At 43.2% G+C, this 24,842-nt stretch overlaps 1 protein-coding gene across 22 annotated transcripts in view; it reads right to left on the bottom strand.

The window, feature by feature from the left end:
* LOC105464584 (probable palmitoyltransferase ZDHHC11B) overlaps positions 1-24,842 on the bottom strand; it is a 125,793-nt gene that overhangs the window by 62,889 nt on the left and 38,062 nt on the right. For 17 of the 22 annotated variants that reach the window (XR_011625190.1, XR_011625189.1, XR_011625183.1 and 14 more), the window contains 4 exons: positions 19,635-19,722; positions 18,142-18,176; positions 6,381-6,468; positions 3,142-3,176 (listed from right to left, as the gene is read on the bottom strand). The exons of 4 other annotated variants lie outside the window; for them this stretch is intronic. Coding sequence is in view for 4 of the 18 variants with exons in the window: in XM_071099143.1 (XP_070955244.1) it covers positions 3,142-3,176; positions 6,381-6,468; positions 18,142-18,176; positions 19,635-19,722 (246 nt within the window). In the remaining 14 variants the exon portion in view is untranslated. The remainder of the gene's footprint in view (positions 1-3,141; positions 3,177-6,380; positions 6,469-18,141; positions 18,177-19,634; positions 19,723-24,842) is intronic. One more of the 22 variants, XR_011625191.1, reaches the window with a different exon arrangement.

The raw sequence follows: 24,842 nt of genomic DNA, 5'->3' as shown, positions 1-24,842 counted from the left end.
AAGACCCATCCAAAAAGCTCCTAAATCTGATAAATGAATTCAGTAAAGTTTCAGGATACAAAATCAATGAACACAAATCAGTAACACTGCTATGTGCCAACAATGACTAAGCTGAGAATCAAATGAAGAAGTTAACCCCTTTTGCAACAGCTGGAAAAATAAAAAAATAAATAAATAAATAAAACTTAGGAATGTACCTAACCCAAAAAGAGAAAGATCTCGACAAGGAAACTACAAAAACCTGCTGAAAGTGAATACAGACAATGCAAATAAATGGAAACACATCCCAGGCTCGTGGATGGGTAGAATTACTATTGTGAAAATGACCCTACTGCCAAAGTGATCTATAAATTCAACGTAATTCCCTTCAAAATAAAATCATCATTCTCTACAGAATTAGAAAAAACAATCCTAAAATTCATATGGAACCAAAAAAGACCCCAGATAGCCAAGGAAGATTACATCAAAAAGAACAAATCTGGAGGCATCACATTACCTGAAGTCAAACTATACTACAAAACTAGAGTTACCAAAACAGCAGGGTACTAATACAGAAATAGGCATGTAGATCAATAGAACAGAATAGACAACACAAAAATAAAGCCAAATACTTACTGCCAATTGATCTTCAACAAACAAACAAAAATCATCAAGTGGGGAAAGGACACCCTATTCGATCCATTGGCGCTGGGATAATTCACAAGCCACATGTGGAAGAATGAAGCTGGATCCCCACCTTGCACTTCTGACAAACATGAACTGAGGATGGATCAAATACTTAAATCTGAGACCTGAAAGCAAACAAAAATCTACAAGATATCATCAGAAAAACTTTTCTAGGCATTGACTTAGGCAAATAGCTCATGACTAAGAATTCAAAAGCGAATGCAACAAGAACAAAGATAAATAGATGCACTTTATCTTAATTTATTTTTACTTTATCCTAAATACCTTCTGCACAGTCAAACAAGTAATAAGTAGACTAAATAGAACTCATAGAAAGGAAGAAAATATTCACAATCTATACATCCGACAAAGGACTAATATCCAGAATCTAAAATAAACTCAAATCTACAAGAAAAAAAATCTAATCATCCAGTTGGGTGCGGTGGCTCATGCCTGTAATCCCAGTCCTTTCGGAGGCTGGGGTGGGCGGATCACTTGAAGTCAAGAGTTCAAGACCAGCCTGGCCAACATGGCAAAACCTTGCCTCTACTAACAATACAAAAATTAGCTGGGCGTGCTGGTGGGTGCCTGTAATCCTAGCTACTTGTGAGCCAGAGTCAGGAGAATAGCTTCAACTCGGGAGGCGGAGGCTTCAGTGAGCCAAGAACATGCCACGGCACTCCAGCCTGGGTGACAGACAAAAACAAAACAAAACAACCAACCCACCCCATCAAAAAGTAGGCAGAGTTCATGAAGAGACAATCCTCAAAAGAAGATATACAAATGGCCAACAAGCATATGAAAAAATGCTGAACATCACGAATTAACAGGAAAATGCAAATAAAATCCACAATGTCATACCACCTTACTCCTGGAAGAATGGCCATAATTTAAAAAATAAAGAAATAACAGACGTTGGCTTCGATGTGGTGAAGACAGAACGCTTTTACACCGCTGGTGGGAACGTCAACTAGTACAACTACTATAAAACACAGTATGGAGATTCTGTAAAGAACTAAAGGTAGAACTATCATTTGATCCAATAATCCCACTACTGGCTACCTACCCAGAAGAAAAGAACTTATCTTATGAAAAAGATACTTGCACCCACATGTTTATAGCAGCATAGTTTGCAATTGCAAAAATATGAAAGCAGCCTAAAACAAATCAATGGATAAAGAAAATGTGACATATTCTTGTGATCTGTACATATGTACATACCACGGAATACTACTCAGCCAAAAAGAGGAATGAAATATCGGCACTCACACAGTCTGGGTGGAGTTGCGGACCATTATTCTAAGAGAACTAACCCAAGAATGAAAAACCAAACATTGTACTATCTCACTTATAAGTGGGAGCTAAGTTATGATGATGCAAAGACAAAAGAATGATGTAATGGGCTTTTGGGACGCAGAGGGAATGGTGGGAGGAGGGTGACGGATAAAAGACTGCACATTGGATACAGTATACACTGCTCAGGTGGTGGGTACACCAAAATCTCAGAAATCAACATGAAAATCTCCGTGCAACCAAACACCTTGTTCCTCAAAACTTCATTGAAATACAGTAAAAAAGAAAAAGAAAAAAAGAAAGAAAAGAAATATAACTAGGCTGGGCGCAGTGGCTCACGTCTGTAATCCCAGCACTTTGGGAGGCCGAGGCGGGTGGATCACGAGGTCAGGAGATGGAGACCATCCTGACTAACATGGCGAAACCCCATCTCTACTAAAAATACAAAAAAAAAAAAATTAGCTGGGTGTGGTGGCGGCTGCTGGGTAGCTGGTAGTGCCACCTACTGGGGAGGCTGAGGCAGGAGAATGGTGTGAACACGGGAGGTGGAGCTTGCAGGGATCCGAGACCGCGCCACTGCAATCCAGCCTGCGCGACAGAGTGAGACTCCATCTCAAAAAATAAAAAATATATGTAACTATATAAGCAAAGAATATTGGAGAATATTTATACAACCTTAGAGTAATGAGGGCTTTTTAAAGCAAGAGAAAAAGAAATGTTAACAAATTTGGCTTCAGAAAAGTTCGCAACCTCTACACTGTGAAAGATCCCATAGGGTTTCTAATACACAAAGAGCTGTTGCGTTTGATAATCCAAATCATAAATTCACACAAGAAAAACTGTAAAATGGTCAAAACTGAAAAAATGCTGTCTTACAGGTAGTAAAGAAATGCATATGGAAATATTACATTTTATTTGAATAAAACTAAAGTTAGTATCTCAGGATGAAAGAGTAACACAGTTGAAGGAAGGGTGAACTGCACCATCCTTTTGGGAAAGTCATCATAAAGAGTCTGTGAAGATTGAAAATGTGTGTGACCTTTGACTCTTAGCCTCTAAAATAAAATGACCTACATGGCACAACACTGGCTCAAAGAGGCTTTTGGAAACCCTGGTTGTGAGGCCAACCAGACGACTCTGGTACAGATAGGTAAAACATTCCCATTAAGCTTATGAACTTACCCAAGTGAAGATAGACTCGGTTCATCATCGGCTTCCTGTGGGGAAGTGAAGCACAATTCACAGGATGAACAAAGACCTTGTTGACGTTGAGCTTAAATTCAAGTTCATTACTAGTCATTTCAGAGTAATGGTACTTCAAGGATGCCTGGATCATGGAATAGGATCTCAGTGGTGGCACAGCACCCTTCCTCCCAATCCTTGTATTATGGGCTGAACTATATCCTCCTCCAAATTCATGGGTTGACATACTGACACCCAGTGACCTAGAATGTGACTGTATGAGGAGACAGGGTCTTGAAAGAGGTAACTGACGTTAGATGAGGCTATTAGGGTGAGCCCTATCCAGAGTGACTGGTGTCCTTTTAAGAAGGGGAGATTATGACAGACACACAAATAGAGGAAGACTGTGGGAGGACACAGAGAACAGGTGGCCAACTACAAGGCAAGGAGAGAGGCCTTGAGAGAAACCAACCCTGCAGACACTGTGCTCTGGGACTTCCAGCTTCCAGATATGTGAGAAAAGACGTTTCTTGTTCCAACACCCCATGTGTGGTTCCTTCTTGCGGAATCTATAGCAAAGCAAAACACCTGCTACGTGTGCACACATGCTGTTTTCCATGCTCTTGGGTAAGAACCTGGGAGTGGGAGTGCTGGGTCACATGATAATATATGCTCCGCATCTGAAGCTTTGCCAGAGTGCCTGCCGATGTGGCATCATCTTTCATCCCCACGAGGAATGGATGAGACTTCCAATTCTCCGATGTCTTCACCAACACTTGGTAGTCATCACCTTCTTTTTAATTATTATTTTTTTTAAGAGACAGGGTCTTGCTATGCTGCCCAGACTCTATCTCCAGGCCTGAAGGAATCCTCCTGCCTCATGGGCTACCCAAAGCTCTGGGATTTCAGGTGTGAACCACCGTGCCTGGGTGGTATCGTTACTCGTTTTTGTAGCCATTCTAATAGGGGTGCAGTGCTATCTTTTGTGGTTCCCTGTTGTCAAATGATGTTGAGCACTATTTTGTGTGCTTTATTTCTCGCGGATATGGTTGCCTTGGTGAAGAGTATGCTCAACTCATTTGCTCATTTAAAAACTGAGCTGTTTTCTTATTGTTGAGTTTTCACGATTCTTTAAATATTCCCGATCCAAGTATATGACTTGCAAATATTTTATTTCAGTCTGTGGCTTATATTTTCATTCTCTTAATGGTGACAATTGAAAGAATAATTTTAAATGTTTAAAGTCAAATGTATCTTTTTTTTGAAAATTTGTTTTTGGCGTAAATAAAAGTTTGCCTAAAACATCACAAAGACATTCTATGATTTTTGTAGGAATGTTAAGTTATTCCCTCTTAATATGAGGTCTGTGATGGATTCTGCATTGCTTTCTATGTGGAACTGAGCTCTGAGTGTTTGGCATGTGGTTATCAAGCTGCTGCAGCACATTCATTACAAATGCTTCCATTTCTCCCCATTGCCTTGTCTTGGCACCTTCCATTTAAGTCAAACAGCAGAAATGTTAAGAAGGGCTTGTTTCCGGAGTTGCCAGTTTGTTCCATTCATCTACTCAGGCTGTCTTCTTGGGACAACGCTGTCTGCAGCCGCAGGCCCACTCCGAGGGGAGGCGATGGACTGCAGGTCTGTGGAGCGCAGCACAGGGCTGTGCCACGGACGCGGGTGACAGTGAAGTCACGCTCATTTTCAGACGGAATTCTCCTCCCCGATGTGAACAATGAACCAACGGAGTCTCTTCCATAGGATTGTCTGTAGCCCACAGAGATGCGGGCTTGGGATTCAACCTCATGCTGAGCGGATCTTCTCTGCTTCAGACCAGGCGTCACGTGGCTTCACGCGAGAGTGACTGTAAATCATCATCTACAGCGAGACGCTGCGGAGAGACCGAGGGACTCACGATTGCACCCGGGCAGCAGGTGTCCACGTGGACGATCGCAGACAGAGAAAATCCCGTGAGCCCGTGTGCCACATGGAGTGAGGGAACTTTGGTGGCTGAGTCTGGGTGGCGGAGGGCTGGGGGCTCGATCGGTTTCCACTGAGTGTATCTCCAAATCTTCGCTGGAAGTACAGGCAAAGCACAGGGCTTGGATGCCAGCGTCGCTGTTCCTCCAGGCTGGGCTGATCCCTTTTCACTTCCAAGTATCAAGAGCCTGTTCCCTGAAGTCTGGGGAAGTGTGGTGAGGTGGCCCCGCCCCACAGAGAAGGGGAAGTCACCTGTAACCTCCAGAAGTTGGCCGCCTCACAAAGCCTGCTCAAAACAATTTCCCCACAGCCTAGCACAGTGGCTCATGCTTGTAATCTCACTGCTATGGGAGGCTGAGGCCAGAGGCTTGCTTGAGACCAGAAGTTCCAAACCAAAGTGGGGAACAGAGTGAGACCCCATCTCTTAAGAAATAAAAAATAAATTGGCTGGGTGTGGTGGCACACACCTATAGTTTCAGCTACTCGGGAGGCTGAAGTAGAAAGAACACTTCAGCCCGGGAGGAGGAGGCTGCAGTGAGCCCTGATCCCACCACTGCAATCCATCCTGGGTGACAGAGTGAGATCCCATCTCTAAAAATAAATAGTGACGCAGATAAAACCAGTGGAAGCCAGCCCCAGAGCAGGAACAGAAATACGTGGCCCTAAAGCCAGCACTGTGCTGGTCTTTTCCTGTGAAGGACAGACACAGAGTCCATGTAACACACACACACCATTCACACATATACCCGTGACCACACGCCACACACAAAACCACACCCACGTAACCACACACCCCGATATACCTGCACATGTGTCCACACACACATCTCTATTCCCATCTGTCTCCTATACACAGTCCTTCCTCAGCATTTTATTTTAAAAACACAGCACGTGGCTTTTGCCATGGCTAACAATTTCCCTCCATCCTTTATGACAGCACTGTCCCTCGCTGTGTCTTCTGGGCACTTCAGAGACTGCCCTGGGCATCTGCCCATCACCACAGCCTGACGGTGGCGCTCCAGTGCTGGGGGCTCCCGCTTTGGTACCATCTGTGTCTCTCACCCACAGCTGGGAAACGTTCCTGCCTCTCACTCCATCTCTCTTCCATCCTCCACCCACCATCATTCCCATGGGAGCAGCACCCTTGGACACAGAGTGCTTCCATTCTGAATACTGCCTTAACCTCAGCTTGGGGGACCTCAGACCACACATTCTCCACACGGCCCTGTCCTCGGGGTACAGCACTCGTGACTGCAACTTACCTGTGCCGTCGAACCCCCTTCCAGGTGAACAGTACTGGAGAACGTACTGGGGCGCCTGTAAATCTGCAGGGAGTCCCTGGCATTGACTCTGGTGGGGCAAGCAAAAGGAGAGAAACACATCTCAGCTTTGTGGGAGGCTCAGGGCAGCACTGGAGGCCACAGAGTGTCCTGTAAGCACCACTGCTGGGGCCCACGTGTCTCAGAACCTGGAGACTAGCAGCTCCCGGGAGGTTGTGTGAGTGCTCCCGGGTTACTGCACAGTGGGAAACAGAAGGAGTTTCTGGTGTAAAGGACCAGGACTCCTTCCCACTTGGATTCTGTAAAGCAGTGCCTCCCGCAGTGTGCGAGCCCCGCCCTAGACCAGAGCCTTGGACAGGTTGTGTCCTCAGTCAGTGTAGTTGGGCTACACTGAGCTACAAGGTGACTGTAATTTTATAAAACACCACATCACACATGTCACAGGGGCTTCAGGTGGGTCAGGTGACTTTCATTTTTACCTGGGAATCTTTGCTATTCCCTCATTTTCTACAATGTATATACGTTGATTTGGCAATCGTTACACAACTTTAGTTTTTCATTATGGTTTTAGAGAGAAAGTTTGCATTCTGCTTATAGTTATGTTTCTATTAATCTTGTCCAAAATGCATCATAGAGAAAGCATTTTTATATTTTACTTAAAAGACCACAGTTACGCGATAATTCAAAGTGAAATCCAAGTGCTTCGGATCTACACAGTAGTTCTGCCAATCACCCTTCTGAGAAAAGCAATTTCATACAAGACTTAATGGGTCGTTTGAAAGGGAATGAACTTTTCCCAGTAAGCCGTACACCTCGACTGCTGAACTAAGCAAAAGTCTACATGAATTCTCTGCAGGTGTGATAACTACCAACAGGGCCTTGTCCAGATCCAGGGAAGCTCTCCATCCCCTGGCTGTGGAGTAAGGGACGGTGACTTTTCCAGGGACACAGGCCCTGTCTCTTCTGCCCAGGAAGGTTTGGGCCGAGCCCCTGCTGGTGTCTGTGAGGGCTGGGGCTGGTGCACACCTGGGGAAGGGGGGCTGCGTGCCACTTCCTGGCCATGGTGGAGAGTCTGGCTTCTGGGACCTTTGCTGCTTCTCTGTGGGGGCTGTGATGTGGGCCCCTCCCTATGGAGAGTGTGTAACTAGTGTAACTGCAACCTGAATTCCATGTGTCTAGGAATCGGACAAAGTCTTTTGAAAGCTCATATGGAAAAACAAATGTGTAAGAATTATTGAAAGTAAATGAAAAATGAAAATATCTCGAGGCTTATTTGCCTGCAGGATATTAAAATATAGTAGCTAAATAAGGTTCCATAATTCAAACAGATGGTGCAGCTCCAGGACACAGACCCATGAAACAGAGACAAGCATCCAGACACAGACCTGGGCCTGTGTTCAGGGAATCACAGTGAACCATGAAAGGGGTCTTTCAATTTGAAGGGAAAAGGCGCAATATTTAATACACAAGGAGAAAACCAATAGTTGTGTGTCCAGAATTGGTGGGTTCTTGGTCTCACTGACTTCAAGAATGAAGCTGCGAACCTTTGCGGTGAGTGTTGCAGTTCTTAAAGATGGTGCATCCGGAATTTGTTCCTTCAGACGCTCAGATGTTTCTGGAGCTTCTTCCTTCTGGTGGGTTCATGTCAGGTCTCACTGTCAGGAGTGAAGCTGCAGACCTCTGCGGTGAGTGTTAAGAGCTCTTAAAGGCAGCGCATCTGGAGTTGCTCCTCCTTCCCGGTGGGTTCGTGGTCTCGTTGGCTTCAGAAGTGAAGCTGTAGACCTTCGCGGTGAGTGTTACAGCTCATAAAGGCAGCGCGGACCCAAAGAATGAGCAGCAGCAAGATTTATTGCGAAGAGCGAAAGAACAAAGCTTCCATAACACAGAAGGTGACCCGAGCGGTTGCCACTAGCTGGCTTGGGTAGCCTGCTTTTATTCCCTTATCTGGCCCCACCCACATCAGCTGATTGGTCCATCTGACAGAGAGCTGATTGGTCTATTTTACAGAGCGCTGATAGGTCTGTTTTGACAGCGTGCTGACTGGTGCATTTACAATGCTTGAGCTAGACACAGACTCACAGAGTGCTAGTTAGCTAGATACAGAATTAGCTAGATACTGTGTACCAACTGGTGTATGTACAAACCTTGAGCTAGACACAGAGTGCTGATTGGTGTATGTACAAACCTTGAGCTAGACACAGAGTGCTGATTGGTGTATTTACAAACCCTGAGCTAGACACAGATTGCTGATTGGTGCACATACAATCCTCAGGCTAGATATACAAGTTCTCCAAGTCCCGATCTGGTTCAGGAGCTCAGTTGGCTTCACCCCGTGAATCCTGCACCAGGGCTGCAGGCAGAGCTCCCAGCCAGTCCCCAGCCACGTCTGCACTCCTCAGCCCTTGGGCTGTCCATGGGATTGGGCGCCACGGAGTAGGGGACCGCGCCAGGGGAGGCTCAGGCTGCGCTGGAGCCCACCGCAGGTGGGGGAGCTCAGACATGGCGGGCTGCAGGTCCTGAGCCCTGCCCCCGCACCGCCCCGGGGGAGGCAGCTAAACCTGGCGAGAATCTGAGTGCAGTGCCAGGTGGGCAGGCAATGCTGGGGGACCAGGCGCAACCTCCGCAGCTGCTAGCCCGGGTGCTAAGCCCCTCACTGCCTGGGCCGCTCTGTATGTGGGGCCCGCCAAGCCCGCGCGGAGGGAACTCACACAGGCCGCGAGCACAGCCCCAGTTCCGGCAGGCGCCTCTCCCTCCACACCTCCCCGCAAGCAGAGAGAGGAGGTTCCGGCCTCAGCCAGCCCAAAGAGGGGCTCCCACGGTGCAGTGGCGGGCTGAAGGGCTCCTCAAGCACCACCAGAGTGGACACCGAGGCCGAGGAGGCGCTGAGATTGAGGGCTGCTAGCACACTGTCACTTCGGTTACCTCGTTGGGATAAAATAACCTTATCTCTTATCTCCTTGAATACAATAAATTCCAACTGGCCTGAAAAATCAAAACGTAAAAGAAGTAAACAGAAATATGAATAATATATTCACCCTCTCCAGCCCCTCTGCTCTCTGCTGCTCCCCCTGGGGCAGGAGGAGAAGGAAGAGGGCCAGGGATCCCCTGCCCGCACTCTCCATGATGCCAGAGACAGCAAGGTGGCTAGGCGGCCACAGTGCAAGGCGACACTGGAGCCACCTCACGGTGACCTCAATTTCCACTGTGCCTCCTCCCAGAGCCTAAGCAGCTCCAAGCCTGTGGCGCCCAGCACTGAAACAAGGAGATGGCGGCTCAGCCAAGGCGTTTAGGATGGTAACCAATAAGTTTCGATATTCAGGACTGCATCTTTGCTGCTGGAGGGGTGTGAACTACCCTTCCGATCTCCACCACACAACACAACTGTTTTGGGAAGCAAGTGAAAGCGTGCAGGGCCAACGGCAGATGGGAGACAGTGCAGACGTGCAGCTCCCACCAGGACAGAGAGAACAGCATGTGGAGATTCACACTGCGGACTTTTGCCCCAGGAACCACCACAGAACCGTACCAGAAAAATAACAACAACAAATCACAGAGCCTTAAAAGAAGCCGCAGGCTGCTGCGATTACACAGGACAGGTGACAGTTTTGCTGCTCTCTCGAAAGTGCTACCTCCCGGCTGGAGGCCAACCAGCTCGGGACATAACAGCAACTCATGACAGAACAACCCTGCTCCTTGGAAGGAGAAAACGAGCTAATTCCACCTCCTGCAGCATCCTGGATAACCAGAGGTCCCGAGTCTGTCCACGTGACAACTTCACTGCTAGAATAACCAGCCTCTGAGAAAGTCACCACAGTAAACCTGTCGACAGCCGAGGGCCCCCACAGAGTCCACTTCACTCCCCTGTCACCTCCACCGGGGCAGGTGCTGGCATTCACAGCTGGGAGACCTGAGGACGGATCACATCACAGGCCTCTGTGCAGATATTCCCCAGCACCAGCCTGGTAGCCCTGCTCGGGGGAGAGACCCAGAAGAACAATAGCAATCACTGCTGTCTGGTTTCCAGAAGCTGCATCTCTAGGGGAAGGGACAGTGCACAAATCAAGGGACCAATCCATGCGGCAAAAGAATCTGATCAGCAAACCTTGAGTTCCAGATTTTCCCACTGAAATAATCTACACTAATGACAAGAAATCAGAAAATTAATTCTGGTAACAAGAAAACACAAGGTTCTAGACCTCCCTCAAAACACCACAGTAGCACTCCAGAAAGAGATCCAAACCAAGAAGAAAATCTCCAAATTGCTGGATAAAGAATTCAGAAGGTTGATTATTAAGCTATTCAAGGAGATACCAGAGAAAGGTGAAAACCAACTTAAAGAAATTTAAAAATCAGTACAGGTTATAGATGAAAAAAATACTCCAGAGAAATAGAGATCACAAAGAAAAAACAAACACAATGTCTGGAAATGAAAGGCACACTAAGACAAATACAAAATGCACTGGAAAGTTTCAGCAGTAGAATCGAACAACTAGACTTCAGAGCTCACAAACAGGGCTTTGTAATTAGTCCAATCATAGAAGGGGAAAAAAAGAATTTTAAGAAGAAAGCCTCCAAGAAAGTTGTGATTAGATTAAATGTCCAAACCTAAAAATAATTAGTGTTCCTGAGGAAGAAGAGAAATCTACAAGTTTGGAAAACTTATTTGACAGAATAATCAAGGAAACCTTCCCTGACCTTGCTAGAGTTCTAGACGTCCAAAGACAAGAAGCTCAAAGAACACCTGGGAAATCACTGCAAAAAGATCATCACCCAGGCACATAGTCATCAGGTTATCTAACGTCAAGACATATGAAACAAATGGAAGAGCTGTGAGGCAAAACATCAAATAACCTATAAAGGAAAACCTGTCATATTAGCAGCAGATTTCTCAGCAGAAACTCTACAGACTACAAGGTATTTGGGTCCTATCTCTAGCCTCTTAAAACAAAATAATTAACAGCCAATAATTTTATATTCAGCAAAACTGTTTCCTAAATGAAGTAGAGATAAAGTCATTCTCAGACAAACAAATGCTGAGAGAATTACCCACTACCAAGCCAGTACTACAAGAAATGCTAAAAGGAGTTCTAAATCTTAAAACTAAAATACACCAAAATAGAACCTCCTTAAAGCATAAATCTCACAGGGCCTATTAAACAATAGAACAAAGAAAAAAACCACAACTACCATGATGAATAAAACACTACCTCACATTTCAATACTAACATTGAATATAAATGGTCTAAATGCTCCACTTAAAAGATACAGAATAGCAGAATGGGGAAGAATGTACCCCAAGAATCTGCTGTTTTCAAGGAACTCACCTAATACATAACGACTCACATAAACTTGAGGTAAAGGGGTGGAATCAGATATTTCATGCAAATAGAAACCAAAAGCAAGCAGCAGTAACTATTCCTATGTCAGACAAAACTGACTTTAAAGCAACAACAGCTAAGGCAGACAAAGAGGGACATTATATCATCATAAAAGGATTACTTCAATAGGAAAATATCACAATCCTAAATATATATGCACCTAACATGTGATGTCCCAAATTTATAAAACAATTATTACTAGACATGAGAAATTAGATGACAATACAGTAATAGTAGGGGACTTAATACTCTATGGATAGCACTAGACAGCTCATCAACACAGAAAGTCAACAAAGAAACAACAGACTTAAACTATACCCTAGAACAAATGAACTTGACAGATATTTACAGAAAATTCTACCCAACAAGTGCATACACTCTTTTCATCAGTACATGGAATGTTCTCCAATATAGATTGTATGACAGATCACAAAACAAGTCTCCATGAATCTAAGAAAATAAAAATTCTCTCAAGTATTTTTCCAGACCACAGTGGAATAAAGTGGGAAATGACCTCCCAAACCCTCAAAACCACACAAATACATGGAAGTTAAATAATTGCTCCTGAATGATCTTTGGGTCAATAATGAAATCAAGAGGGAAACTAAAAAATTCTTTCAATTGAACAATAATAGTGACACAACATATCCAAACCTCTAGGGCTGGGCGCCGTGGCTCATGCCTGCGATACCAGCACTTTGGGAGTCCAGGTGGGTGGATCACCTGAGGATGACTTGGGAGTTTGACATCACCCTGGCCAACATGATGAAACCCCACCTCTACTACAAATACAAAAATTAGCTGGGTGTGGTGGTGCACACCTGTAATCCCAGCTACTCGGGAGGCTGAGGCAGGAGAACTGCTTGAACCTGTGAGGCAGAGGTGGCAGTGAGCCGAGATTGCACCATGGCTCTCCAGTCCGGGCAACAGAGCAAGACTCTCTCTCAAACAAACAAACAAAAACACAAACAAAAACACTTCTAGGACACAGCAAAAGCGATGGTAAGATGAACATTCATAGCATTAAATGCTTCCATCAAAAAGTTGGAAAGAGCACAAACAGACAATCTAAAGGTTACACCTGAAGTAAACAGAGAAACAAGAACAAAACCCAAACCCAGCAGAAGAAAAGAAATAACAAAGATCAAAGCAGAACTAAATGAAATTAAAACAAACTAACAATAAAAAAAAAAGCCCCAAAAGATAAATGAAACAAAACAAAATTGATAGACCATTAGCAAAACTCACCAAGGAAAGAAGAGAGAAGATCCACATAAGCTCAATTAGAAATGAAATGGGACGGCCGGGCGCGGTGGCTCAAGCCTGTAATCCCAGCACTTTGGGAGGCCGAGACGGGCGGATCACGAGGTCAGGAGATCGAGACCATCCTGGCTAACACAATGAAACCCCGTCTCTACTAAAAATACAAAAAAAAATTAGCCGGGCGAGGTGGCGGGCGCCTGTAGTCCCAGCTACTCGGGAGGCTGAGGCAGGAGAATGGCGTAAACCCGGGAGGCGGAGCTTGCAGTGAGCCGAGATAGCGCCACTGCACTCCAGCCTGGGCGACAGAGTGAGACTCCGTCTCAAAAAAAAAAAAAAAAAAAAAAAAAGAAATGAAATGGGACATATTACAAGTGATACCACAGAAATACAAAAGATCATTTAAGGCTAATATGAACACCTTTTTGCACACAAACCAGATCTAGTGCAGATGGATAAAATCCTGGAAATATACAACTGTCCTAGACTAGACCAGGAAGAAATAAAAATTCCTAGCAGATCAATAGCAAGTAGTGAGATTGAAACAGTAATTAAAAAATTGCGAACAAAACAAATTCAGGGTGAATTCACAGCTGAATTCTATCAGACATTCAAAGAAGAACTGCTGCCAATCTTATGGAAACGATTCCAAAAGATAAAGAGGGATTCTTCCATAAATCATTTCATGAAGCCAGTAGCACCCTAATACCAAAACTGGGAAAGGACATAACAAAAACAGAAAACTACAGACCAATATCCCCCATGAATATGGATGCAAAAATCCTCAACAAATTACTAGCTAGCCAAATCAAACAGCATAACAAAAAGATAATATACCCATGGTCAAGCAGGTCTCATACCAGGGATGCAGGAATGGTTTAACAAATGCAAGTCAATAAATGTGACACTTCACATAAATAGAATTCTTAAAAATCCGAGATGATTTCAATAGATGCAGGAAAACGATCTGACAAAATCTAGAATGCTTTTATAATTAAAAGACTCAGCAAAATCAGCGCAGAAGGGGCATACCTGAAGATTGTAATAAAAGCCCTCTATGACAAACCTACAGCCAACATTATCCTGAATGAGGAAAAGTTGAAGGCACTACCCCTGAGAACTGGAACAAGACAAGGATGCCCACTTTCACCACTTCTATTCAACACAGTATTGGAAGTCCTAGCCAGAGCAATCAGAGAAGAGAAAGAAATAGGTCTGGAGTTTGAGATTGGCCTGGCCAACATGGTGAACCCTGCCTCTACCAAAAATACAAAAGTTGGCCAAGCGTGGTGGCGGGTGCCTGTAATCCCAGCTAATCGAGTGGCTGAGGCAGGAGAATCACTTGAACCCAGGAGGCGGAGGTTAGAGTGAGCCAATATCATGCCATTGCACTTCATCTTTCGCAACAAGAGTGAAACTCCATCTCAAAAAGAAAACAAACATTTTTTTTTTAAATGAGAAAGAAAGAGCATCCAAAGTGGTACACAGGAGGTCAAACTGTCACTGTTCTCTGACGATATGATCATATACCTAGAAAACCCTAAAGACTCATCCAAAAGCTCCTAGATCTCATAAATGAATTCAAATTTCAGGATACAAAATCAATTCACACAAATCAGTAACACTGCTATGTGCCAACAATGACCAAACTGAGAATCAAATGGAAAAGTCAATCCCTTTTGCCACAGCTGCAAAATCAAGAAAGAAAGAAAAATAAAACTTAGGTATACACCTAATGCAAGAGGTGAAAGATCTCTACGAAAAAAACTACAAAACACTGCTGAAAGAAATCATAGACAACACCAATAAATAGAAACACATCCCATGCTCATGGTTGGGTAGAATCAGTATTGTGAAAATGACTATAGTACCAAGAGCAATCTACAAATTCAATGCAATTCCCATCAAAATATCAACATCATTCTTCACAGAACTAAAAAAAGAAAAAAAAAAACCATAAAATTCTTATGGAATGAATAAAGACCACACATAGCCAAATAAGACTAATGAAAAAGAACAAATCTGCAGGCATCACATTACCCGATTCTGAACTATACTACAAGGCTACAGTTACCAAAAGAGCATGGTACTGATATAAAAATAGGAATGTAGACGAATTGGACGGAATAGAAAACTCAGAACTAAAGCCAAATACTTACAGCCAACTGAGCTTCGACAGAGCAAACAAAAACATCAAGTGGGCAAAGGACACTCTATTCAACAAATGGTGCTGGGATCATTTGCAAGCCACATGCAGACGAATGAAGCTGGATCCTCAACTCTTTCCTAATACAAAAATCAACTCAAGATGGATCAAAGACTGAAATCTAAGACCTAAAACCATAAAAATATCGACAAGAGAACATCGCAAAAACTATTCTAGACATTGGCTTAGGCAAATAGTTCATGACCAAGAATCTAAAACCAAATGCAACAAAAACAAAGATGAATTGATGGGATTTCATTAAACTAAAAAACTTGTGCACAGCAAAAGAAATAATCAGCAGAGTAAGCAGACAGCTCACGGAATTGGAGAAAATGCTAACAATCGATATATCCGACAAAGGACTAATATACAGAATATAAAAAGGAACTGAAACAAATCCGGAAAAAAAAAAATCATCCAGTAGGGTGTGGTGGCCACTCTTGTAATCCTGGTCCTCTAGGAGGCTGAGATAGGTGGATCACTTGAGATTAATAGTACGAGGCCAGCCTGGCCAACATGGTGAAATCCAGTCTCTACTAAAAATACAAACATTAACTGGGTGTGGCGGTGGGCGCCTGTTATCCCAGCTACTCAGGAGGCTGAGACAGGAGAAATGCTTGAACTCAGGAGGCAGAGGCTTCAATGTATCATGATCACACCACAGCACTTCAGCCTACACAACAGAGTGAGACTCTATTTAAAAAAAAAAAAAAAAAATTCCCATCAAAAAGTGGGCAAAGGACACAAATAGACAATTCTCGAAAGAAGATATACAAATGGGCCAGGCACGGTGGCTCAAGCCTGTAATCCCAGCACTTTGGGAGGCCGAGACAGGCGGATCATGAGGTCAGGAGATCGAGACCATCCTGGCTAACCTGGTGAAACCCCGTCTCTACTAAAAAATACAAAAACCAAGCCAGGCGAGGTGGCGGGCGCCTGTAGTCCCAGCTACTCGGGAGGCTGAGGCAGGAGAATGGCGTAAACCCAGGAGGCGGAGCTTGAAGTGAGCCGAGATCTGGCCACTGCACTCCAGCCTGGGCGACGCAGTGAGACTCTGTCTCAAAAAAAAAAAAAAAAAAGAAGATATACAAATGGCCAACAAACATATGAAAAAATGCTCAACATCACTAATTATCAGGGAAATGCAAATAAAAACCTCAATGCAATACCATCTTACTCCTGCAAGAATGTTCATAATGTAAAAAATCAAAGAATAACAGATGTTGGCATGGATGTAGTGAAAAGGGGACACTTTGACACTGTTGGTGGGAGGGGAAACTAGTACAACCACTGTGGAAAATAGTATGGAGATTCCTTAAAGAACTGCTACTACTGTGCAACACGTTGGAGCAATGAGCGTGCGATGCAGTGAACAGCTGTAAGAACGAGTTGGGGTTAAATCTTCCCCATGTACATGCTGTTCCATACCCAGGGCAGCTGGGTTGGGAGGATGAGGCCAACTGGGGGCAGTGATCTGTGAGGGGGAGACCCAGGAGCCACGCGGTGACCTCAGTAGTCTGGGATCCCAGGTGCCTCTAGAGGAGCTCCGAGCAGCTCCGAGCCATGAGGTGTGGGTGCTCCTTCTTCCCAGCACGAGGAGCCTCCCTCACACACCCTCCCTGCATGCTGTCCCTGTCTTTGGGCTTATGTCCACTGGGCCCTCCCTAGTTTGGCCATCTGGCTCCCCTCAGCAGCATGACCTACTGGGATGGTGGCAGAGACCCCAGAGGTCCTGGGCCAGGACAGCTGTACCTGCCGGGTGCCCAGAGTAGAGGACGGGGCTGTTCTGTGCAGGCTGAGGTGGGCGCTTCCCCTGTGGGGCCAGCTGAGAATCCCTGCAGTAATGGGGGAGTACAGCAGGTAGGGTCAGGACCAGGACGTGATGTGAGGGCAGGAAGGATGCTGTGCCACTGTGTGTGTGTGTGCGTGAGTGCATGTGTATGAGTGTGTGTATATGTTTGTAAGTGTGTCTGTGTAGGAATGTGTGTGTGTGAATGTGTGTGTATGTGTGTGGGGTGGGCGTGCACGCCTGGGATGGATTCAGTCAATGACTTTTATCTTTCAATATCATTTCATTCTAAATTGTAGTATATCACTGCAGATGAAAAGTTCCTCACGTTAGAAGGTAGAAGTGCAATATCTAAACCCTGAAACCCTGGGAAATGTTGTCTAAAGTAGCTTTTAAAATACAAAGTTAATCTGTGTTCATTATATGCAGAGGAAAATGGAACAGGAAACAAAGATTAATAAATTACTCACCATCATGTGTGACTAGATTTCCTGTTACTCTGTGTTCTGTGAGAAGTGTATTCTGACTTGAGGTTCTCTACGAAGGATTTGTATTTGTTATGGCTGTACACAGTTTCATTTCCTCATGGAAACAGGTTAGTGGTTAAAATGTGTGCTTAAAACTGGGTCATGACCTCTATAACGGTCGTCTTTCAGCTTTTGTAGTTTGGAGGGTGACACAGTTGTGTTCAGTTGGGCTGGATTTGTGCAGTGTTGGGTCAGAGCTATCATCAGTGGACATGTTTAGAGGTGAAATGACAAGACCTGTGTCTCAATGAAACACTATTAGAAACATTAAAAAAATACACAGACTCAGCCATTACATGTGTTTAAAGATAGACTTAGAAAATAACTATGCTTGGCCTTATTTTTGGTCATGAGTTCAAATGTTAGTTATGAAGGATTCTATAATTTTTTCAAGTAAGATAAGTGCAATAAGCTACATGAATGGCTATAAATGTTAAGTGAAACGTGTTGATTTTCTACTGTGTCATCAGTTTATTTGAAGACATTAAACAGATGACATATTTTCCTAAGTAATTTGAGATAAGACAAGTGTATAACTATGTTACCGATGGATAAAATAATACGATTAAACTTACAAACTCACCCAAGTGAAGACAGACTCCGGACAACATCTGCTTCCTGTGGGGAAGTGAAGCAAAATGCATAGGATGAACAAAGACGTTGTTGAGGTTAAGCTTACTCTTAGAATTCATGTTCATTACTAGTCAGTTCTGAGTAATGGTACTTCAAGGATGCCTGGATCATGGAATAGGATCTCAGTGGTGGGACAGCACCCTTCCCTTGAATCCTTGTATTATGAGCTGAACGCTATCCTCCTCCAAATTCATAGGTTGACATCCTGACACCCACTGACCTAGAATGTGACTGTATGTGGAAATAGGGTCTTGAGAGAGGTAAGTGATGTTAGATGATGAGACTATTAGGGTGAGCCCTAATCCAGAGAGACTGGTGTCCTTTTATGAAGGGGAGATTATGACAGAGACAAAAACAGAGAAAAGACTGTGGGAGGATGCAGAGAACAGGTGGCCGTCTACAAGGCAAGGAGAGAGGCCTTGGGAGAAACCAACCCTGCAGACACTGTGCTCTGGGACTTCCAGCCTCCAGATATGTGAGAAAATACATTTCTTGTTCCAACACCCCATGTGTAGTTCCTCCCTGTGGAATCTCTAGCAAAGAAAAACACCTGCTACATGTGCACACATGTTGTTTTCCATGCTCCTGGGTAAGAACCTGGGAGTGGGAGTGCTGGGTCATATGATAAGTATACGCTCAGCATCTGAAGCTTTGCCATAGTGCTTGCCGACGTGGCATCATCTTTCATCCCCATGAGCAATGGACGAGACTTCCAGTTCTCCGATGTCTTCACCAACACTTGGTATTGATCATCTTTTTAAAACTATATTTTTTAGAGGCAGGGTCTTGCTATGTTGCCCAGACTGGTCTCAAACTCCTGGCCTCAAGGGATCCTCCTGACTCATGGGCCACCCAAAGCTCTGGGATTTTAGGTGTGAAGCCTTGTGCCTGGATGGTATCATTAATCTGTTTTCTTGCAGCTATGCTAATGGGGTGCAGTGGTATCTTAGTGTGGTTTTAGCTGCTGGTTCCCTAGTGGCAAATGATGTTGATAACCATTTTGTGTGCTTTCTTTCTCATGGATACGTTTGCCTTGGTGAAGAGTGTGTTCAAATCTTTCACTGTTTAAAAACTGAGCTGTTGTGTATTCTTGAGTTTTCATGGTTCTTTAAATATTCTGTACAAAAGTGTATGACTTGCACATATTTTACTTCAGTCTGTGGCTTATGTTTTCATTCCTTTACTGGTGACAATTGAAGAAATAATTTTAAATGCTTAAAGTCAAATGTATCCTTTTTTTGTGAAATAGTGCTTTTGGTATCTATCGAAGAAAAGTCTGCCTAACACAAGACTCTGAGGATATTCTATGATTTTTGCAGGAATGTTAAAAGTTTCCCCCTCTTAATATGAGGTATGTGATGGATTCTGTGTTGGTTTTCCAAGTGGTGCTGAGCTGTGTGTTTGGCATGTCGTTATCCTCCTGCTGCAGAACGCTCAACTTACCTTTGCCGACGAGTCCCCGTCCGGGTTTACTGAAGTGCAGAAGTGACATGGGCTCTTGTAAATCAGCAGAAAGCTCTTGACCTTGGCTCTGGTGGGACAGGAAGGAGGAGAGAAACTCATCTCAGCTTTGTGAGGGGGGTGCTCAGGGCGGCACTGGAGGCTGCAGCGCGTCCTGTCAGCACCACTGCTGTGGCGCGCATGTGTCTCAGAAACGTGGAGATCAGCAGCTCCCGGGAGGTTGTTAGAGTTCTCCCGAGTTATGCGCAGTGGCAAACGTAAGGAGCTTGTCGTGTAAAGGACCATGACTCTTTGCCACTGGGACAATGCAAAGCAGTGCCTCTATCCACCGTGTGAGACCTGCCCTACACCAGTGCCTAGGACAGGTTCTGAAGGGTGATGGCAGATGGGAGTTGGGGCTGATGTGCAGCACTCACGTGGACAAACAGAACAGCATGTGGAGACTCACGCTGCAGACTTTCATCCCAGGAACCACAACGGCAGCACACGAGAAAAAAAACAGAAAAAGTCACAGAAACTTTGGAAGACACCATAGGCCACAGCAAATTCCACAGGACAGGTGACAACTCTGCTGCTCTCTCGAAAGTGCCACCTCCTGGCTGGAGGCCAACAAGTTCAGAACATAACAGCAACTCATGACAGAATAACTCTGCTACTAGGAAGGAGAAAACAAGAGCTTATTCCACCTCCGGCAACATCCTGGATAACCAGAGGTCCCGAGTGTGTCCACATGACAACTTCACTGCTAGAATAACCAACCTCTGAGAAAGTCTGCATATTAAAACTATCGACAGCTGAGGACCCCACAGAGTCCACTTCAGTCCCCTGTCACCTCCACCGGGGCAGGTGCTGCCATCCACAGCTGGGAGACCTGAGGACGGATCACATCACAGGCCTCTGTTCAGATATTCCCCAGCACCAGCCTGGCAGCCCTGCTGGGTGGAGAGACCCAGAAGAACAATAGCAATCACTGCTGTCTGGTTTGCAGGAAGCTCCATCTCTAGGGGAAAGGGGAGTGCACAAATCAGGGACCACCCCTGGGACTAAAGAATCTGACCAGCAGCCCTTGAGTTCCAGATTTTCCCACTGAAATAATCTACACACATGGGAAGGAATCAGACAAGTGATCCTGGTAATATGTTGAAACAGGGTTCTAGTCCACCCTCAAAAGACCACACTGGCTCCCCATGCTCCCCAGCAATAGGTCCAAACCAAGAAGAAATCAGAATTGCTGGAAAGAATTCAGAAGGTTGATTATTAAGCTACTCAAGGAGATACCAAAGAAAGGTGACAACCAACACAAAGAATTTAAAAAATCAATACAGGATAAGATGAAAAGTGCTCCACGGAAATAGAGATCTTAAAAAACAAAACAAAACAAAACAAAACAAAACAAAAAAACACAGTCACAACTTCTGGAATGAAGGTCACACAAAGAGAAATACAAAATGCACTGGACAATTTCAACAGTAGGATCCAACAAGTAGAAGAAAGAACTTCAGAACTCAAAGACAAGGTTTTTAAATTAACACAGCCAGACAAAGGGGGAAAAAAAGAAGAATTTAAAAAAGACAAAGCCTCCAAAAACTTAGGGATTATGTTAAATAGCCAAACCTAAAAATAGTTAGTGTTCCTGAGGAAGAAGAGAAATCTAGAAGTTTGCAAACTTATTTCAGGAAATAATCAAGGAAACCTTCCCTGGCCTTGCACGAGTTCTAGACGTCCAAAGACAAGAAGCTCAAAGAATGCCTGGGAAATTCATTGCAAAAAGATCATCACTGAGGCACATAGTCATCAGGTTATCTAAAGTCAAGACAAATGAAAGAATCTTAAGAGCTGTGATGCAAAAGCATCAGGTAACCTCTAAAGGAAAACCTGTCATATTAGCAGCAGATTTCTCAGCAGAAACTCTGCACACTAGAAGGGACTGGGGTCCTATCTCTAGCCTCTTCAAACAAAATAATTAACAGCCAATAATTTTGTATTCAGCAAAACTAACTTTCCTAAATGAAGTCGAGACAATGTCTGTTTCAGAAAAACACATGCTGAGAGAACTAGCCACTACCAAGTCAGTCCTACAAGAAATGCGAAAAGGAGTTCCAAATCTTAAAACCTCAAAATACACCAAAATAGAACCTCCCACAGGACTGAGAAAACAGTAATGCAAAGAAAGAAACCAAGGTATTCAGGCAACAACTAGCATGATCAATAAAACAGTACCTCACATCAAAATACTAACATTGAATTTAAATGGCCTAAAAGCATCAACTGAAAAATACAGAGTGGAAGAATTGAGAAAAATCCACCAACCAAGTATCTGCTGTCTTCAAGGGATGCACCTAATGTATAAGGACTGAAATAAACTTAAGGTGAAGGGGTGGATAAAAGATGCCAAACAAATGGAAACCAACAGCAGGCAGGAGGAACTATTCTGATACCAGACTCAACAGACTTTAAAGCCACAACAGTTAAAAAAGACAAAGAGCAACATTATACAATGACAAAAGAATCCCTCCAAAAGGAAAATATCACAATCCTAAACATATATGCACCTAATGAGGGACCTCCCAAATTTATAAAACAATTATTACTGGATGTAAGAAATGAGACAGATGAAAACACAATTACAGTGATGGACTCAATACTCCACTGATAGCACTAGACAGGTTATCAAGACAGAAAGTGAACAAAGAAACAATGAACTTAAACTATACCCTAGAACAAAAGGACTTGACAGGTATTTACAGAACGTTCTATCAACAACTGCAGAATGTACATTCTTTTAATCAGTACATGGAACATTCTCCAAGACACATCATACGATAGGCCACAAAACAAGTTTCAATGAATATAAGTTATCAAAATTACATCAAGTATCTTTTCAGACCACAGGGGAATAAAATTGGTAATTAACTCCAAAAGGAACCTGCAAAATTACACAAATATGTAGAAATTAAATAACTGCTTCTGAATGATCTTTGAGTTGACAATGAAATCAAGAGGGAAATTTAAAAATTCTTCAAACTGAATGATAACCGTGACACAACTTACCAAAACCTCTAGGACACAGTAAAAGTGATGCTAAAAGGAATGTTCACAGTACTACATGGCCATATCAAAAACACTGAAAGAGCACAAATAGATAATCTAAGGTCACACCTGAAGTAACCAGAGAAACAAGAACAAAGCAAACCCAAACCCAGCAGAAGAAAAGTAATAACAAACATCAGAGCAGAACTAAATGAAATTCAAACAAACACAAAAACTGCAAAAGAAAATTAAAAAGCTGGTTTTCTGAAAAGACAAACAAAATTCATAGACCATTAGCAAGACCAACCAAGAAAAGAAGAGAAAAGATCCAAATAAGCTCAATTAGAAATGAAATGAGAGATAGTACAACTGATACCACAGGAATACAAAAGATCTTATTTAAGGCCAATATGAACATCTTTATGCACACAAACTAGAAAATCTAGAGGAGTTGGTAAATCCCTGAAAATAAAACCCACCTAGATTAAATCAGGAAGAAATAGAAACTCTTAACAGATTAATAACAAGTAATAAGATTGAAACAGTAATAAAAAAATTGCCAACTAAGATGTCCATGACGTATTCACAACTGAATTCTATCAGGCATCCAAAGAAAGGCTGGTGGCAATCTTATGGAAACTATTCCAAAAGATAAAGAGGGAATCCTCTGTAAATCATTCTATGAAGCCAGTTTCACCTTAAACCAGAAAAGGACATAACAAAAAGAGAAAACTACAGACCAATATCCTTCATGAATATAGACGCAAAAATCCTCAACAAAATACTAGCTAACTGAATCAAACAGTGTATCAAAACTATAATACACCATCATCAAGCAGGTTTCATACCAGGTATGCAGGAATGGCTTAACATATGCAAGTCAATAAATGTGATACCTCAAACAAACAGAATTTTTAAAAAACCATAGATCATCTCAATAGATGCAGAAAAAGCATTTGACAAAATCTACCATCCCTTTATAAATAGAACACTCATCAAAATCAGCACAGAAGGGACATACCTCAAGGTTATAAAAGCGCTCTATGACAAACCCACAGCCAACGTTATACTGAATGGGGAAAAGTTGAAAACATTGCCCCTCAGAACTGGAATAAGACAACGATGCCCACTTTCACCACTTCTTTTTGACATAGAACTGGAAGGCCTAGCCAGAGCAATCAGACAAGAGAAAGAAAGAGCATCCAAATTAGAAAACAGGAAGTCAAACTGTCCCTGTTCACTGATGATATGGTCGTATACCTCAAAAACTCTAAAGACTCATCCAGAAAGCTCCTAAATCTAATAAATGAATTCAGTAAAATTTCAGGATACAAGATCAATAGACAAAAATCAGCAACACTGTTAAGTGCCAACAATGAGCAAGTTGAGAATCAAATGAAGAAGTCAATCCTCTTTGCAACAGCTGAAAAAACAAAACAAAACAAAACAAACTTAGGAATATACCTAACCCAAAAAGTGAAAGATCTCGACAAGGAAACTACAAAAACCTGCTGAAAGAAATCATAGAAAATGCAAATAAATGGAAACACATCCCAGGCTCGTGGATGGGTAGAATTAGTATTGTGAAAATGACCATACTGCCAAAAGCGATCTACAAATTTAATGCAAGTCCCATCAAAATACAATCATCATTCTTCACAGAACTAGAAAAAATAATCCTAAAATTCATATGGAACCAAAAAAGACAACACAAAGACAAGCAAGACTAATCAAAAAGAACAAATCCCAAAGGACTTTAAACCCAGTCCTTTGGGAGGCTAAATCATTTGCTCTTTATGATTTTGGGAGGCATCACATTACCTGAATTCAAACTATACTACAAAACTAGAGTTACCAAAACCGCATGGTACTAATATAGAAATAGGCACATATAGATCAATGGAACAGAATAGAGAACCCATAAATAAAGCCAAATACTTACTGCCAATTGATTTTCAGCAAACAAACAAAAAAATATCAAGTGGGGAAATGACACCCTATTCAATACATGGTGCTGGGATAATTCACAAGCCACATGTAGAAGAATGAAGCTGGATCCCCACCTCGCATCTTTTACAACATCAACTGAGGATGGATCAAAGACTTAAATCTGAGACCTGAAAGCATTCAAAAATCTACAAAATACCATCAGAAAAACTT

The sequence above is a fragment of the Macaca nemestrina genome, chromosome 6 (genome assembly GCF_043159975.1).
Source record: "Macaca nemestrina isolate mMacNem1 chromosome 6, mMacNem.hap1, whole genome shotgun sequence".
Lineage (NCBI taxonomy): Eukaryota > Metazoa > Chordata > Mammalia > Primates > Cercopithecidae > Macaca > Macaca nemestrina.
The sequence above is the reverse complement of the archived record's forward strand: the minus strand, read 5'-3'. Positions and strand labels throughout refer to the sequence as shown.